Source organism: Oryzias latipes, chromosome 3 (assembly GCF_053564925.1).
Source record: "Oryzias latipes strain Hd-rR chromosome 3, Olatipes_Hd-rR_3.1".
In the NCBI taxonomy this organism is placed as follows: domain Eukaryota; kingdom Metazoa; phylum Chordata; class Actinopteri; order Beloniformes; family Adrianichthyidae; genus Oryzias; species Oryzias latipes.
The window spans coordinates 11,950,574-11,969,005 of NC_136239.1; the positions used below are offsets into that span (position 1 = coordinate 11,950,574).

The 18,432-nt window shown below is 38.8% G+C and overlaps 1 protein-coding gene across 2 annotated transcripts in view; it reads right to left on the reverse strand.

Annotated features, from left to right (window-relative positions):
* Positions 1-675: 675 nt before the first annotated feature.
* The window catches only part of hsd17b12b (hydroxysteroid (17-beta) dehydrogenase 12b), a 44,858-nt gene continuing 27,101 nt past the window's right edge, over positions 676-18,432 (reverse strand). For both annotated transcript variants that reach the window (XM_004066848.5, XM_011487565.4), the window contains exons 7-11: positions 17,775-17,809; positions 14,497-14,578; positions 13,922-13,987; positions 9,680-9,829; positions 676-1,593 (exon numbers count right to left, since the gene is read on the reverse strand). In XM_004066848.5, coding sequence (XP_004066896.1) covers positions 1,486-1,593; positions 9,680-9,829; positions 13,922-13,987; positions 14,497-14,578; positions 17,775-17,809 — 441 coding nt within the window. In that variant the 3' untranslated portion in view covers positions 676-1,485. The remainder of the gene's footprint in view (positions 1,594-9,679; positions 9,830-13,921; positions 13,988-14,496; positions 14,579-17,774; positions 17,810-18,432) is intronic.

Sequence of the window (18,432 nt, forward strand, 5' to 3'; positions counted from 1 at the left end):
TGCATCAGAATGGAGCAGAGCAAGGAACTTGTGGACCACCCAGCACTTTCTACCATTCATCTAGCATTTTCTACCTTATGTTATCTTTTTCCAACTGAATTTTTTTGTCTGCTCCTGATTCAAAACTATTTGAATAAATAAATACTCAGAAATGTAATTAATTTTGAGCTTACTTTTGTCCTCGACAAGAACAAAGTTTTCATTGGTTTTTAAGGGGCAGACTATATCAAAATGAGGTCAAGGGCCAGGAAAAAAAGTGCAATTATAGAGAAATAAACATCTATGAAATTGAAAAGCATAAGATTGTGATTGGTTGCCAATTCAGCTCTTGGTTCAGAATAAAGGATGAACTGATAAGTAGAATGTGGAATGAAATAAAGCCTTATAAAGATGGTAGCGCTCCACTTTTGAAATGACACCAAAAGCTTCACAAACTGAGAAATTAAAAATCACAGCAGGTTACTGGGAATGTTTCAAAAGAGAGGAGATAACATTAAGTATTTTATTCAAAACATGACAATATAAAGATCCCAGCAATTCGAACATTTGAGAGAAAAAATGACTGTCCAGCCCTAAAATTCTTCCATAAATGCAGTTCTAAAATTTGAAATTGATGTCTTTATTTTGGCAGGACCTCAAGTTCACACACAGACCAAATAAACAATCAAAACAAAGTTGTTTTTTGAAAAGCATTTTTATTGATGACAGAAGCGTTAATGAAAACACATATTTTGGAATGACCTCGATTTCCTAGACAACCGAATGGCAGACAAACACGAAGAAAGCGGGTCGTCCTTTCAGAGGAAAACCCGTCTTTAAAACGATTTGCCCAGGAAGACTGACATCTGAAGAGTTCTAAGGCAACGCCCCAACTCCAGAGCGAAGCGTGAACTTTACTAAATCAAACCTATCCCAGGACGATGCACTGCAAACTCAGTGAAATGTTAGGGACAAAATTAGCTCAGTAGGAATTGAAATATTACCAACAGATGACAATGGAGTCGAGACAAATCAAGCGTCACATGAAGAGTTAGAACAAAGAACGTTAATACCTTTGACAGGAACTGTTAACAAAAAACGACTTTTGTTTTGGAATCATCATCAGAGTGCAGTGAAAAAAACAAACATGTGAATCCATATCCTCCCTCCTCCCATGGGCTTCCTGTCTCATTACAATTTGCAGACAGATGGTGGGTTTTTGGAGTGGGCTTTAGTTTTTTTCCTGCTTTTCATTAAAGCCGTTTACTCAACAACAAAAAGCTCCACTTGGTCCAATTGTTTTTACACAACTGTTTGGGTTGAACACTTGTAGTGTGCTAAGTTAACTGGCTCGTGTCGCGTCTCGCTACCAGGAGGAGGAAGACTGAAATGTTGCCCAGAAAGTGTCGCATTTTCTCCGCTTGCTCTGTGATGAAGATGAGGAGAGTTGGACGAGTCATCAACACAGCTGGTCCCCCTCTGTCTGCAGCCCCTCCCCCCAGCGTCCTATCCCTGCTTCTGCTTCTTGAGGTAACGGGCGCGCTGGGACAGGCCCATCCCCATCATGTAGCTGGTGAGCATCTTGGCTGGGAGCAGAGCTGTAGTCACCCAACCCTACGGAGGGAAATTACATGGTCAGCTGGTGGCATTTCCAAATAACAGATTAGCATTCATTATTAATCTCCAACCCAGAGGATAAAGAACTGTGGCAAACATGTTTGTAGAAAGGAAAATTCAAGCAACTGTGTCATTCCAGAGCCAATGACCTTTGGGATCACGTCTGAACGGTTTTAGAAAGTAAATACACATTCACACAGTGCTGCTCTAAAATAACTAAGCAAACATTCTGAAAGGTCCTATCGTCAGATGGTGGGTCTCCCGGGGGTCCGAGGATAAAGTCTTTTGATTTGTTTTCAATTTAAAAAAGGTGCAATAATGCGCTTCAGTTTACAATCCTGAAATCCCCTAGACTCAGTCAGTAATGCCTTAGTTATAACTGCCCTTACGGGTGGATACAGGTGAAAAATTTGCAACCCTATATAGGAATACCGAGATCATAGAGCTCTCGGTGTGCCCGTAAAGAGAAAATGGTCATGCACATGTTCTGCTAGGGCCTGCTGCAGGCAACAGCTTGTAGCGAACACTTAAAGCAGTGTTTTTCAACCTTTTTTGAGCCACGGCACACTTTAACCATGACAAAAATCCCGCGGCACACCAGAATCCCAAAAAAATAAAAACAAAAAAGGAGAAACTCAATCTGTATTGATCTACAGCCCCCCCCCCTGCAATCTCACGTGCATTTTTGTGATAATTGTGGCAGAAAAAGCAGGAAGCTGCAGCTGTTTTTTCTAAAAGATGTAATAAAAGTTAAGTTAAAAGATTTTAAAAACTGTTTGATGTGTGTTCGTTGTGGTTTCAAGACATTTAACAGGGAAGACTCATTGTGCGCTGAGATGCTCTCACTTTAACACAATGCATCATGGGAGATGTAGTGCGAAACTGCCGCAGATGCCAGACAGACTCGCTTCTCTGAGCTTCATTGTTTTGTTCACTTGTTCCACGGTCTGACACCGGATTCTGTGGAAAGCTACACTGCTAAATATGAGCTTTAGCTGGTATTTTTGTTGGAACTGAGAGACTTTATGAGCTAAATCAGAACAAGGAAGTGAAGACTTTAACCACTTCTGATTGGTCAGACTGATGACGTGTGATTGAGCCTTCAAGAATGATTGGTGGAGACAGTTAAAGGGGCGGGACTTTTCCGCAAACAGCTAAAGCTGCGGCTAAATCGCTGTACCGTCGTTCTTATCAAAATGTCTTTAATAGAATCAAATAAACACAAAGAAAAAATAATTTTATGATCTTTTATATTTATAACTACTCAGTGTTTTATCAGGGCCTGTTTGGATGAACAAAGTGCTGATATCCTGGAGATGGAAAATGTTTTTAGATGCTCCTATATTGACATGGGTCATTTGGAGTATAATTTAAGTTACTGACTTTTATTTTGATAAAACCAGGGCTGAAAGCAAGCCGGTACAGTCCGGTACTATGTTCAGGTATGAGATCCGGCGGAGGTACGCCGTAGCGGCTGGAAGATGTTTGGTATTTGCTGCTTTAACACTTATTCAAAAGCAGCTGCAGGCGGATGCCGCTAAAACCGTGAACCAGGCAGCACTGCAATCATTTCAGCATCTCTGTGGTTTTTAGTGTCTTGTCATCGCTACAAAATGGGATCTACGTCCCTCTCTCTGCTCACGATACCCGCCAATTCTCTCACTTCCCTAAACAAACACATTGAGCATGTGCGACTTTACAGGGTACCTTTTGATTTGTCGTGCGGGGGACGCTAAATTCATTCACAGTCAAGGAGGCATATTTATGTGCAAGCTGGAGGTTGGTTTGCTTGCAAAGTGACAAGAAAAACCAATCATTCCTAGTTTTCTGAACACTTTTGCAATTGTTAGCTCAAGATAAAACCTAATGCAATGGTGGAAGTGAAACAAGCAGCAAAAAATTCATTTATATTAGAAAAAGTCATAGAAAATAGAACAATGTAATGGAGATTTCAAGTGAGGACGAAGATGTACAAGCTGACATTAGTAGAGGAGAAGGAGGAAGTGCATTTCCTACATTTATCAAGCTCTTTAGTACAATAATTGATGAAGATATTTTTTCCATGAAGCCTCGTCTACATTTTTATACTTAACTGCATTTATCTGTTACGATTCATTTTATCACGTATTCACATTATAATTCACTGACCTATAATGGATCCAGGACATCTTTATCCAAAACGTCAATCAGTCTGACTCAGAGAGAAATATCTGGTACTGAACAGTGCAGGTGACGTTTTTCTAGATTCCTTAAATTTCTTGCAAGATAATCAAGTGTAAATTCAAGTGTGTACAAACAAAGAATTAAACAAGAATGAATGTCAAATCCAATCATATTTTAGTTTCCCAAAGTTCAGCCCACTGTTGTTTTTGCACATCCAAAAAATCCAAAGGGAATATTATTAGAACATTCTCACATGTCTTTGCTAAATTCAAAGTGTTTCCACACATTGGACTGGAATGATGGACTTGGTTGTTTGTACATTACAGTAAAATTAACCTACAGTGTCTCAATCCAAATAATATTTCCCAATATTTATTATCTTTCATTTATTTCACTCTCAAACCATTTTTTACTGTTATATTTTGATTTGATTCAATTAACAACCTGAATCAAAGAGATCAATCTGGTTGGATAAATCAATTCATCGGTTAATCGTGACACCCCCAATCTGCATTTACTGCTATTAAATAATTTACGTAAACCTAATTTGTTATAGTACCGACATTAACAAAGATCTACTTTCATCCCTGCATAAAACTGTTGCGGTAAAATGCATATTATGTATTCGTTGTTTTTAAGTTTTCGCTATTTGTCGATCACTAATAAGCACATCGTAAGTTTTCCTTGCATGGTGCAGCCTTAGAGCGAGTGCGCAGACATTACCGACGGCTAGAGTGCGACCTGAGGGGACTGTACAACCGCACCACCGAGGCTCAAGGGAACTGCAAGAAGCGCCTTTCCCTGCTTTGAAGATGCAGCCACTCCTCCTTAGGACCCTCCACAGGCCCGAAAACCCCAAAACCTACCGCAGGCGTACAGGTCAACCCTCCGCACGTGTGCGTGACTAAAAATTTAGTTTACAGATAGCAGAGGCTGAGGTTTTTCCTTGTTTTTAAGATAGAAATAGTTTTATGCAGCAACACAAATGAATCTTTACATGGACTTAAATCACTTTTTAATTTTTTTTTGGTGAAGATAAATCAGTAAGAATCTGAATCCTGAAACTTTCTGGATCATTGGAGTAATCACACTAAAATACAAGCATCACCAAAGCCTGGAGAGGTGAAGTTAGAGGACTCATTAAATTGTGAAAAATCCCTTTTCTTCCAAATGAGCAAATTGTCCTTGGCCTTGAAGGAAGAACTCTTTCTTTAAAGGCACTTAAACTATCAAAAAATGATTTTATTACTCTCATTTGAGGTCATTTTCTTCACAGCTGAAATGGTGGATTTTCTAAGCCAAAAAGATGTACGAATCCAAATTGATCCATTACATAGACAGAACCTGAATAACAGTAGTGTTCAACTATACTTAAAAAAAAGGTCCTTTCACCATAGCTAATGATGTTTTAGGAAAAACTGCAGCCGAGACTCAATTACAGGTGAGTCTTTTCACATGCGACAAGCCCTATTCCTTTATTTGTGTTATTTTAGCTCCAATGAATTACTTTGCTGTAAAAGAAGAAGTGAGCTCCAGCGATGGTGACGGAACATATGTCTCGGTTTCAGAGGGTTGCAGATTGCAGTTTTAAAGCAGTTTAAATTAAGATCCTGGAGACGCTCAGCCTCTCAGTGAAACGTGCAGATCTGTGGCACGCCGCAGAAGAAAGAGGGATTATCAGATTATCGCCACAACACTGAGTGTTGGTGAAATACAAGGTCTGTCCGTGCAACATCTGTGCTGAATTTATGCCATCTGCACAAAAACAGTTGACTACTTAGGATTAATGCAAGTTTGTTTATGTTGAATATCATTCATTGAGCATTTGTATGCTGTCTTTTATGTGAATAATAAAGAAACATGATTGTTGTGGTGCGTTCACGGAGACACTTCCAATGAGAAGTCTATTGAAACGCATGCAGATGCGCGTTCGGGCTTCTGCCATCAAAAGTCTCGCGTTCACACTTCACTCTTTGACGGGTTTTGTGCTCTTCGTACAAAACCTGCAACCATGGAGCACGCGTTGAAAGGTAAACCAGTTGAACTTTGCCCTACAGCGGTATCTGATTTTGGTAGGGGCATGTGGATGGCGTCCCTTTAACCATTTTAAAATTGATCACGGAAGAGAAATAAGTAATTGCGGATTGATGACACCAAGTCAATCATATATGGGAATGGAGCTGTGAATGAAAAAGCCTGAAGCAACATTTGCAGCGCCTCTTCCAGCTGCAGCTGGCAGACATGCGCCAGTACACATTAATGAAAGAATAAGAAGACGACGCCCCTCTCTGCTCGTCCAGTGTGAACACTGTAGGCTTTATGTTGGTTCAAGAACCCGCCATTCGCGAACATGCGTCACATCCCTGGTGTCTCCGTAGCTTGAAGGAAGGAAAAAATAAAAAGTGCGATCGTCTTCGTTGATACCAATTGGGTCACTCGTTGAAAAATCCGACCTGTATTTGCAGTTTCACCTCATTTCTGAGATGGAAACTCAAAGATGTAATTTCTCAAGAGAGTAATTACAATATTAGGATGCAGACAATAGTGAAAGGTAGTGGAGCATCCCACTCCATTATTTCAGAGGATGTTTGCCTTCAAACAGATGCCAGCAGCAGCCGCCGGAACAAGATGGATTAAATAAAAGGAGATGAGCTGGTAATGGGCTTCTTTGTAAGAAGCCAAAATGCAGCTTCAATGCCGGGACAATGACATACCTCGACTTTGTGTCATGCTGCACCGTTCCCATTACTTCCACACAGAAAAAAAAGCCCTCCAGCTTTGAAATTGCATCACTTATGTGCTGCACCTGTGCTCCGCCATTTTTTACCCTCAGTCATGAGCATCATCTCGGGGTTCGTGCAGATTATATAAATAGACTAGAATGGGGAACTTAAATTCATGGCCAAGCTCCCAGTGACGGCTCACATGCACAACATGTGGGAACAGGAATAATGGAGTCTGAGGCGCATGGATAAAAAATAACTCTGATGCTGACAATAAATACAGCCGATTGCAAGAATAATCATCTTTAACAAAATATTTAAAGTAAATAAAAACAATAAACAGATGTGCTTCTAGTCTGCAAGAAAAAAATGAGGGTTTCCTGAATATTAGGAGAGTTTAGATCAAGTTTAAACACACAAAAATAAGATTTACAGGGTACATTTATTTGGCAAATATAAGCTGATGAGGACAAAACAGTTAGAATATACAGGAAGTACTCACAGTCAACTTCCTGTTCCTGTTTTGTGGATAAAGCTTTTACATGCTCTTCTTTTTATTATATGTTATTATTATTTTCAGAAATGCAATTTGAGCTCAAATTTCTTTATATATGCCCTCCATCATCAGAAATATGGCACAAGAACATGTTAAAACCACCAAAAACCCAGTTTTCAGGACTTTAAAGGAAGTCGTTTAAACCTTCTGTCCATTCTCCAACTCATTAAGGATTTATTTAAAGCTGTTCTTATCACAACCTCTTTGTTCCCCAGCTTCTGTGTTCGACTGAAAACTTGAGAAAGTCAAAAACGACGTTTGTCCCAGCAGGTCATACTGGATTTATATGGCGTCTATAAAAAGAGCCACTAAATGAAACTTCACGTCTGCACAATGTGACAGGTGACTGAATCACAAAGGAACGGAGACATTCCTCTTCCCGAGGCGGGCCGGAGCAGACGAAAGCAAGCAGGAAAAATGAATGTCAATCACGGGCAGAATGGAGCGCGCGCCTGCTGCGGGGCTATGAGAGGCGGCAGCCCAGCCGGAGCAGCCAGCTGTGACTGCTGCTCAGGGTCAGCAAATCTGCCCGTCCGCTGACGAAACAGATATCAGTCAGGGTCAGAAACTGCTGCTGCATGAGTCTGAAAGCACAACAGACCTTGAAGAACAGCGAGGAAACAGTTTGATGACGCCTTCAAACATTGGTCATATCATTAATGCCAAGCCATGTTTGATCTCGCTTTCTAGCTGTAGATCAAAAGGCATTTCAAGCCACTGCAGCCAGCCTTCAAATGGGCTTTGGCTCTTCTCCAAATAGCTATTAGAGCAGTCTGACCCCAGGCCTCTGCAGCTTTACAGCTGTATGTTCCCTAAAGTTTGTGGTCATTTTTAATTTGTGCTTCACATTTTCAGATTTATTCCCCCTTTTGTCTGATCTGTATCATAATTCGCTGACACTATTTCCTGTGAATGAACAAATATCTGCCTGACAATTTGGCTTCTACAAAAAAGGTGGAATCATTTGGACAGGAAAGCGAAACGAATTCTGAAAGAAGGAATACTCTGGTCTGGGATCTCAAAACGTCTAACCACAGATCGAGGAATAAAATACAGCATCGTGCTCTCCCCTTTACCATCATTCTGCTGTCAGACTCTACCGCCGACTTTGAACATTGTCCGGAGAAACGGCTCTCGGGGCTTTCCGAGAAACTTCTAAAGCTTTCTCTGGACATTCAATTTCAGTCCTCTTACCCAACCTCCTTCAGAGGGATTTGCCTGCTGAGCCACTTAACACTGACCTATGGAACACCAGCCAAAACAGACAGACTCACTTTAGATGGCATGTCTTTGCAAGATAAAGTTCCTGGATAATAAAAAATTAAAACATTTGACATAAAAACCCCTCTTCAGAACTTTGAAAGGCCTTCAGAAAGTTTGGAAAACCATTGTTCAACTCGGGTTTTACAAAGGATAAAAATCAGTCTGAAGGCTTAGAAGGAAAATATGAGAAAAAAAGTGTAAAGTGGCTGGTTTCTGAAACATGAAAACAAAATGAAATTTTGAACCAGCTTTTGTGTCTGCGTACTGAACATTACAGGATGCTGATTTCCTCATTTTCATCTTTTTGTTGCACCTGTTTTGTGACCCACTTCATCTTGAGATGTAGACAAATAACCCTCATTGAGTTTTGAGGGTGCAGTAAGAAGGATAACAAAGTGTATTTTTGGTGAAGGATTTGAAAACAACATGATTTTGAAGCAGAGGTTTAACTAAAAAAGGATTCTTGAAAAATGTGCATTTGTAGCTTTTTCCTCAAATCCAAAGTTACGTAGAGCAACACCTAGATTCTCATCATTTTGTTTTGTCGGTGTATCTATAGGTTTACAAACGTTTTAAGACCTTTTTAAGAACACTTTAAATCTGGTATAAGATTGTATGTACAAAGAAACAACTAATTGCAGTGGGATGTTTCTTGATCGCCATGATCCCCAAGTTCAAACGTTTTTTGGTGAAGCGTCAAGATAGCTTCAAATGGATTTCCACTTTCCGATTTTAACCACCATGAAAAATCACTGTTTTCAATCAATTTCCTTATAAATTTGTACATTTTTCCTCATCGACGAGCATGAGCCACTTAGCTAGCTGATGTTTAACAACTTACACGACCAGTTCACGACACAGCGCATTCTGGAAATATTTCTTTGTGACAGGAAGTCGCATTGCATTGTCGAGAAAAAAAAATCTAAGACCCTTTCACCAGTATCTAAGACAACTGAATTCTTTATGAGGCCTTTAAAGAGCCAGTGTCTTGTAAAAATCAACTTTTTTTGGAGTTTCATTTTATTTACACAATATGCACACCAATCTTTGCAGAAGTTTGGATGTTGTTTGTTTCCCTGGGCGAAATGAACACACTCTGCCGAGGCCGGCTCTAGGATGATGTCATCAAATGGGCGCACTCCTTTCACAAGGAGTGAAATGCGGCGTCTCAGAGATGCAGTCATTTTACTTCCGGGTGGGAAAATAAGCTGCCAAAGTGACTCAGATTTCATTAAAAAAAGTCATTATTCAGTGTGGCAAAGGTCATGTGGGATATAGCTTAAGAAAGGCTTTTTAAATGACATTTGGGCCCTTTAAGACTGTTTAAGGATTCACATGTGTTTGTGTCTTTATGCTCTTGTCGCATATCATGACTTACCATAACGGCGTGAGGCAGGTAGCCATTCGTCTGCGTCTGCAGCCCCACAGTGTTAATCTCTGCTGCCACATAGCGATCTGGGTTAGGCTTGTCCAAAGTAGCACGTCTGATTTTACTCAGCTTGGTTGCAACAAAAAACGGCAAGACGCTCTAAAAAAGAAAAAGAAAGATTATTTCTCTAAAACTGTTGTTGTAGCCCCTTTAAAAAGATATGATAAAGTAACGGTGTGGAATCATTGACTGTGTGTGAGAACTGGGCTGAGTGAGTGTGACGTCACTCATACAAAATGCTTTGATTTGACCGACTTCAACCATATTTTTTTGCCGTATGGACGCCGCATGTTTGAATGGGTGTTGGAACCAGAAATTGTTGTTCAGTAGTAATTGGTCCGAGTTGATCCGAGTCAATACTCTTTCCAATCAGGAGTGAGCCTGTTGGAAGTCCACACCCCTAACACTTGAGAGGAGGCTTGGAAAAATCTGTCAATCAAATGTTTCGAAAGTTCAACTGAGAGCACACACTTTTATTGAGGCATCTGACTGGTCAGTTTCTAACTTGAGTAACTTGAACTCCAGAAAAAAATATGAAGACAAATATTTGATTAGTGAGAACATGTTAAATAAACAAGATAAATAAATAAAAGCAAGAATGATTATTCTGATCAATATAATGACTGAGTAATAGCTGTTTATTTCTCATAAGAAGTCTGGGATTTGGACTTGAACAGATATCTTATTCTACAGACTATAAGCTGCTTTGGAGTACAAGTCACAGCAACCATAAAATTCATAGTAAAAGAGGGAAAAAAATCATAAATAAGTCGCACTTTTGAGAGAAATGTATTTAACAAAAAACACAGGTCCAAGAATGGAAATTTCATCTTAAAAGACAAATTGTGAAAACGGAAAAGATAATAATAAAGTATGCACGCTACTAACACACTGATGTTTATTTAAAGGAAGAATTTAGTATATTAGCACAAATATGAACAATATTTCAGCAAATAACATGCTAACAAGTCAACTAAACTCTTTTTATCACTTTAAATGAAGAAATCCATTAAATTCTTCATTGTCTGTATTGCTTTGGAACACTTCCGCCAAGCCAGGCGTTTCTTCTTCTTCTTCGGTGTCACTAACAAACAGATATATATATATGGAGAGAAATTAGACTCAGTCGGGTTTGTGCGTGCGTAATTCTTGATTTGTGCGTAAATTAGGATTTGTGTATACATATTCTTGCTTTGTGTGTGCGTAAATTAGGATTTGTGCATAAATTTGGATTTGTGCGTGATTTGTTACTCACATAATATGTTTTGTGTATAAGTTAGGAAAATAAAAAAATAAAAAAAATACAAAATGCAATTTACGTATGCACAAATTAAGATTGCAACAGTTTGAAAGCATTTACACACACACACACATCTTTAAAAAACACGCACGAATCCCTTGTTACACACACAGGAAGCCAAAGTTACGCACGGATCTACCCTGAGACTGTTTTCGCGTCTCACAAATTCGTCCGTAAGTGCTGCGTTTAAATACCAGTGGAATGCTCGGTCATTAGAATTTTCCTATCAGCCTTCCCTTCTAAACGTATTTCCTTCAGTGGGTGTAGCAGGGCTTAAAAAAACTTTAAAGGAAAATAAAAATTATTATCTGAGAATATGACGTTCACTTTTAAACGCTAATATGTATATTAAAAGTATATTATTCTCCGAGACACCGAATTGATACAAAATGCGTAACAGGAACGACCAGTAGGGGGCACTGTTTTTTTTCTTCCGGAATAATCAATGGCAGACAGACTGAGAGAGTCACGGGAAGAATGGCGGCCCATCTCGGTGGTCAGCGCCCCGAAGTAAGTAGCCTCTATGTTCAACACTAACATCTACTGTCTTCATGTATTGATTGAGTCATTGTCTGGATACGTTTAGAAGGGAAGGCTGATAGGAAAATTCTAATGACCGAGCATTCCACTGGTATTTAAACGCAGCACTTACGGACGAATTTGTGAGACGTGAAAACAGTCTCACGGTAGATCCGTGCGTAACTTTGGCTTCGTGTGTGCTTAACAAGGGATTCGTGCGTGTTTTTTAAAGACGTGTGTGTAAGTAGTTTCAAACTGTTGTAATCTTAATTTGTGCATACGTAAATTGCATTTTGTATCTTTTTCATTTTATATTTTTTTAACTTATACACAAAACGTATTATGTGAGTAACAAATCACGCACAAATCCAAATTTTTGCACAAATCCTAATTTACGCACGCACAAAGCAAGAATATATATACACAAATCCTAATTTACGCACAAATCAAGAATTAAGCACGCACAAATCCGACTGAGTCTAATTTCTCTCCATATATACACACCTGCAGTGCCCTCTAGCGGTTGTCGCCATTTTTTTTAAACACAGTCAAGTCACACCCCCCAGCTAAAATATGCAAAAAAGTTTGAGTTTTACTGTATGGGGGGGGGGGGGGGGGGGGGGTGTCACTCAGTCCAGTTCTCATATACTACATATACAGGCAGGACCATAAATATTTGGACAGAGACACATTCTTTGTAATTGTGTTTCTGTACATTACCACAGTGAATTTTAAATAAAACAACTCGGATGCCATTGAAGTGCAGACTTTCAGCTTTTATTCCATGGCCTGAACAAAACGATTGCATAAAAATGTGAAAAACTAAAGCATTTTTTAAACACAATCCCTTAAATTCATGGGTTCCTAAGTAATTAGACAAATGAAATAACTGAAAACAAAATGGTCATTACTAATATTTGGTTGAAAACCCTTTGTTGGTATTGACAGCCTGAAGTCTTGAACTCATGGACATCACCAGATGCTGGCTTTTCTCCTTCTGAATGCTCTGCCAGGCCTTTACTGCAGCGGCTTTCAGTTGCTGTTTGTTTGTGAGCCTTTCTGTCTGAAGTTTATTCTTCAACAAGTGAAATGCATGCTCAATTGGGTTAAGATCAGGTGACTGACTTGGCCATTCAAGAATATTCCACTTCTTTGCTTTAAGAAACTCCTGAGTTGCTTTGGCTGTATGTTTTGGGTCGTTGTCCATCTGGATTATGAAACGCCGCCCAATCAGTTTGGCTGCATTCACCTGGATCTGCGCAGACAGTATGTCTCTGAACACCTCAGAATTCATTGGGCTGCTTCTATCACGTCATCAATAAACACTAGTGTCCCAGTGCTACTAGCAGCCATGCACACCCAGATCATCACACTGCCTCCACCGTGTTTTACTGATGATGTAGAGTGCTTTGGATCAGGAGCTTCTCCACGCCTTCTCCATACTTTTCTCTTGCCATCAATCTAGTAGAGGTTGATTTTGGTTTCATCTGTCCAAAGAATGTTTTTCCAGAAGTGTGCTGGCTTTTTTAGATGCTTTTTAGCAAAGTCCAATCTAGCCTTCCTATTCCTGAGGCTTATAAGTGGCTTGCATCTTGCAGTGTACCCTCTGGATCTACTTTCATGCAGTCTTGTTTTTATGGTAGACTTGGATATTGATACGCCTACCTCCTGGAGAGTGTTGTTCACTTGGTTGGCTGTTGTGAACGGGTTCCTCTTCACCATGGAAATGATTCTGCCATCATCCACCACTGTTGTCTTCCGTGGACATCCAGGTCTTTTTCCGTTGCTGAGTTCACCAGTGCTTCCTTTCTTTCTTTCTCAGGATGTACCACACTGTTGATTTTGCCACTCCTAATACTGTAGCAATTTGTGGCATGGTTTTTTTCTGTTTTCTCACCTTTATGACGGCTCCTTTCACCTGCATGGAGACTCCTTTGACCGCATGTTCTCTGTTCACAGCAAAATCTTCAAAATGAAAGCACGAGTCCTATAATCAACGCCAGGCCTTTTATCTGCTTCACTCATAATGACATAACAAGGGAATTGCCCTCACCTGCCCATGCAAGAGCATGGTATTCAATTGTCCAATTACTTACGAGCCCATGAAATGAAAGGATTGTGTTTACAAAATGCTTTAGTTTTTCACATTTTTATGCATATATATATTATATATATATATATATATATATATATATATATATATATATATATATATATATATATATATATATATATATATATATATATATATATATATTCATATTCATATTCATCCATTCACTGTATATATAACTGTGGAATTTTTTTTGTAAAAAAAAAACTTTTTTGAACCAACAGAGGTTAAAATAAGTATGTAAAATACTATGTTTTACCTGAATGATTATCCCTTTGCTCTTGTATTCAGCTTGCAGTCCTCTTGAGAAGAAGTCCACAAAGGCCTATTTGAAGTAAATAAAACATTAGGGGGAAAAAGATGAAAGAACAACAAGAATCTAGAAATGTAATAAGTCTTTTAAAATCATATTGAATGTATAATGTAAAGGTGGGCTGGAATTAAAAGCTCAACAGATTAATGAGCCTAACGGAACAGCAGGCTGCCTTTAGGCTCACTAACAGACGAGAGGGATAAAACACTGGTAATGCCATGTGCTTCCACCGAGATTTCTAATTTGTCATGAGAGCAGAGAATTATTCATCTTCAAGAGTTAGCAGGGTGTATCGATTAGGTTTCACTTGCCTGTATTCTTGTGGGAGAGTAAGCATAATATTTCTGAGATGACAACAAAATACGGATTTCTCCTCAACAGCTACAGCAAATATTTACGTCGGAACCATTTTTGAAGCTTGTTGCACTATTCAATTCAATTTTTTATTGAATTCTTTCTCAAGCAAATTCTTCCTCAAGTATCACTGAGCAAAAAGATCAGTGACCAAATTCAATAATCACCTTCGAAGCGGAGTAGATGGTAAGGAGAGGAACGGGGTACATCCCACTGGCAGAGGAGATGTTGAGAATAGCTCCTTTTTTCCTAGAAACAAAGCACAAGTAATGATCCTATACAATAAAAAATACATCTTAAAAAAGAAAAGGAAAAAAAAAAACTGGATCTCAGGAGAGGGGGGTTAGGAGTTGAGATGGTGGCGCAACAGACATCTCAGCCTGAAATCAATCCCAGCAAGATAAAAGGATAGGGTAGTACGAGTACTCAGAGGCTGGGCCAAACCTACACTCATAGTACATCAAAGTAGAGCTGGTTGATAATGACGAGATCAAAGCTGGAGCAGCATCAATACTTAAATGTTTACAGTCTGACAACATTTTTGCTTCAGCCAGTCATGCCAACATGTTGCTTTTTTCTGACATTTCAAGGAATAAAAGATGAATTCATACAACCTATTGTAAAAAAAATATCTATTTGTATATAAAGGTATTTGGTATATGTATTTTAATTTTAAAAATATGAAAAAAGTTTTTAAAAAAATACATTTTGCCATAGCTAATCCACCTTCCTCTGCCCCCTTCAGAGCAGTCCTAAGTCACCGCTCTCTTTCCCAGTTTCATTAAGAGACAACCATCTATGGTTTACCAAACGTAGAAGTTTTGTTGAGGCCTGTGGAGTTCGGTTGGTCTCATCTTTGCATACCAATCGTTTTCACTTGATTAAAACACATAGCTAGCAGTACCGGAATGTCACAGCATGCAGGAAGATTTAAAGGACACATTACGCCCATTATTCCAACAACTTAAGTCTGCTGGGAAATAAATCAAATGTTTAGCTTTTTAATGCTTCATAGAAAGAAAGAAAAAAAAGGTTTTGTCCAGCCGCTGCTGGCTTGTAGTAATTCATAAAATATATTAAACTAGCGCTGCATTAACATGTGGTTGCAAACAACAAACTGGAATCGTTGATCAGCCGCCTCTCCATTTGGAGGACTGTGGATTGGATCTCCAGCCCACATAGCATGTGTGATACCTCTGTTGATACCTCCTAAACTACCATAAACGTGTGGCTACTGGATGAAGATGGAGGGGGGTTATTTAAAAACCCCTGTGCTGGAAACAAGATTTGTTAATTGTTTTTTTAGTTGACTTAATAATTTGACTTTTCTTTTAATATGCTCCTGCTGTTCCTCATATTATAATCTTCACCCGATTCAAACTATCAGCTGTAAATAGCTAAACAGTTAATTTGAAGAACTAAACCTATTGCAAAAAATCTCAACATATTGATTTTCTACCTGTTATGCGTTTTCAGCCATTGACTGTATATGGGAACTGGACCAAGTGACCCCTCCCTCCTCATGTTCCAAACAGGAGGTAGCTGCTGGTTCCAAGAAGCCAGAATCCCATAAACCTCTATATAAGGGATAATGGCAAATGAAGTGTGCATTATCAGAAATTAATGCACGCCGTTGAAGCCTGAACTGTCAGATGTTAAGCGGAGAACGGTTGCTTCTGCGAAGTGTGTTCATTTCTGATAATGCACACTTCAAAGGCATCATCCTGATTATACCGTGGTCACTTACAAACAAAATAAATATTCAATCAGTTTTTTATCCTTTATTCTTGTTATCTTTTCAGTTTAGATTGATTTTTTCCACAATAGCAGACTATTTGTCTTATGGTGCGGCGCGTTGTCACGGTAACATGACATGGTGCCACTTGGGTTCCCCTGCCAGAATTTGTTTCCCCTGTCGTGATAGGAATTCTGGCATCGTTGATGTGTTTCGTAGCGATCATATTTGACCACAACAAGCGTAAATAGAAAGTGGATGTTTAAGATATACTTTGTTCTGGGGCTTGTGAGTGTTTGTTGTCATATTTGAAATTGTTTCCAACATATTTTACGTTAAACAATAACAGGAACATGGATTCTGTCAGGCTGCTGATCCAGCCTGCCAGAATCAGTGCCCCCCAATAATTTGCAGTAGAAGCAACAACTATTTATTAATGCTTTCACAACAAACTCACTTTCATAAAACGGGTTACTTACACAAGGAGTTTTTAGTTTTTTGTTTTTAAACACAAAAAGCTTTTGTTGTTTTATGTACCATAAACGTGCAGATTGTTGTTTTTGTCCAGATGATAAAGCAAAAGCTTGCTTTAAAGAAGTCAGCCCTGTGATTTAGAACATTTAAGCTATGTGACCGGAACTTCTTTTTAAGTTTGCGTTATCACTGTGGATTATCACTTTTTAATGCAAACCCTGCAACCAATCAGAATCAAGTCTTTGTATTTTTTTCAGCAGTTATTTGTTATTCAATTTATAAACTGACCAATCAGGTGCTTCAATTAAAGTATGTGGTCTCACGGCAAATGTTCCAAGAGTTTGACAGTTTTCGTGTATCCCGCTTTCAAGTGGGGGTGAGTGGTTGCCATAGAAACGACTCAGACCAATCGCTGCTTACTGATGATATTTGGCCTCAATATACGACGTCCGTACAGAGAAAAAAACGGTGCCTCATTTCATTGGAACTGGAAGTAAGCCATTTTCTATGGATGTTGTGACATTCACTCGTTCCAGTTCTCATATACAGTCAATGTTTTCAGCAAACACTTACTTCCCTTTTTTTTATCTCCTATGTATAATTTTGTAAATTAGAGAATTTTGTTTTTCACATTATCAACATAAATCAAGCATTTATTTGGCCTGTTGATCTCTGTAGGACTGTACACGTTAAAAAGAAGAAAGTTCTCAAACCTTCTGTTGTCTTTACCCACCAACATAAACAATAGTGTGATAAAGTTTTACCCAGCTTTCTTTGTTGTTTATATTCTTTTTTAAACTATTTTAAATATTAGATAAAGCCAAAATTGTTACCAAAATTTGGACTTTTTAAATTAAAAGGGGTTCAAGGCCTCAATGTAAAAGTCCACAAAGAATTGGAAGACTTGCTGTAGTGTATGGAACCAGAAATTCTGCTTCCTAAAGATCCTAAAGGAGAAGTTCTCCATTCATGGCTTCTAATTGAAGCAGGACAATGAAAGGGTGTTGTAGTCTAAGGAACAAAACAAAGACTTTGAAGGGACCAGATCAATTTCCTAAACTGAATCTAAACGTAGACGATGTTGAATGACCTTGAAATGGAAAATGTGGCAAAAGTACAACAATGTAATGAGGACAAGTGAACCAGAATCTTCCACAATCACAGTTCTAAAATAGCAAGTGATGACCAGAATTTAAAAGCTGGTCTACCATTGAAATGATCAGTATTCTGACTCACCTCTCAACCATACGAGGTAAAACAAGACGAGTCATCTAGAAAAAAAAAGGAAAAAGCAAGTAAGATGCAAGAAAGAAGTAAGGAATAGACAAACGAATGTGAATCGTGGGCAGTGCGTGGAAGTGTGTGTCCACATTTGCAAACAAGTGTGTGAGGGGGAGGTGTGTGAAGAGGTGGTCAGGAGGAAGAAAGAACAGAGATGGTAATAAGAGCAGAGGGGGTGTTTGAAACAGGATCCAATCACACAAATGAAAAGTTAAAAATGTGCACAGGCTTTAGCAGTTGCTCTGAGAACTGCTGAACAAAAAAAATTGAAAGTAAAATGACTAACAAGGCCTAATGTCACCATTCTGACATGGTGAGCTGTTGGTCTGACAGAATAAGACAAACTGTCACCTGTTTGGGTCCATTAATACAAAGTTATTTACTCTAAAGCCACCCAAATATCACAGAGAGACACAAGAGACAGTGGTGGAAATAAGTATTTGATCCCTTGATAGGTTTGCACACTTGAACAGAAATTGACAATCTGTCATTTTAGCAGTAGGTTCATTTGAAAAGTGAAGACATTGACTTTAAAGAACTTTAATAAATTTTGTTTAATTTCATTGATGGAAACAAGTATTTAACGCAACTTGTAACAATGAAAAGCTCTGTT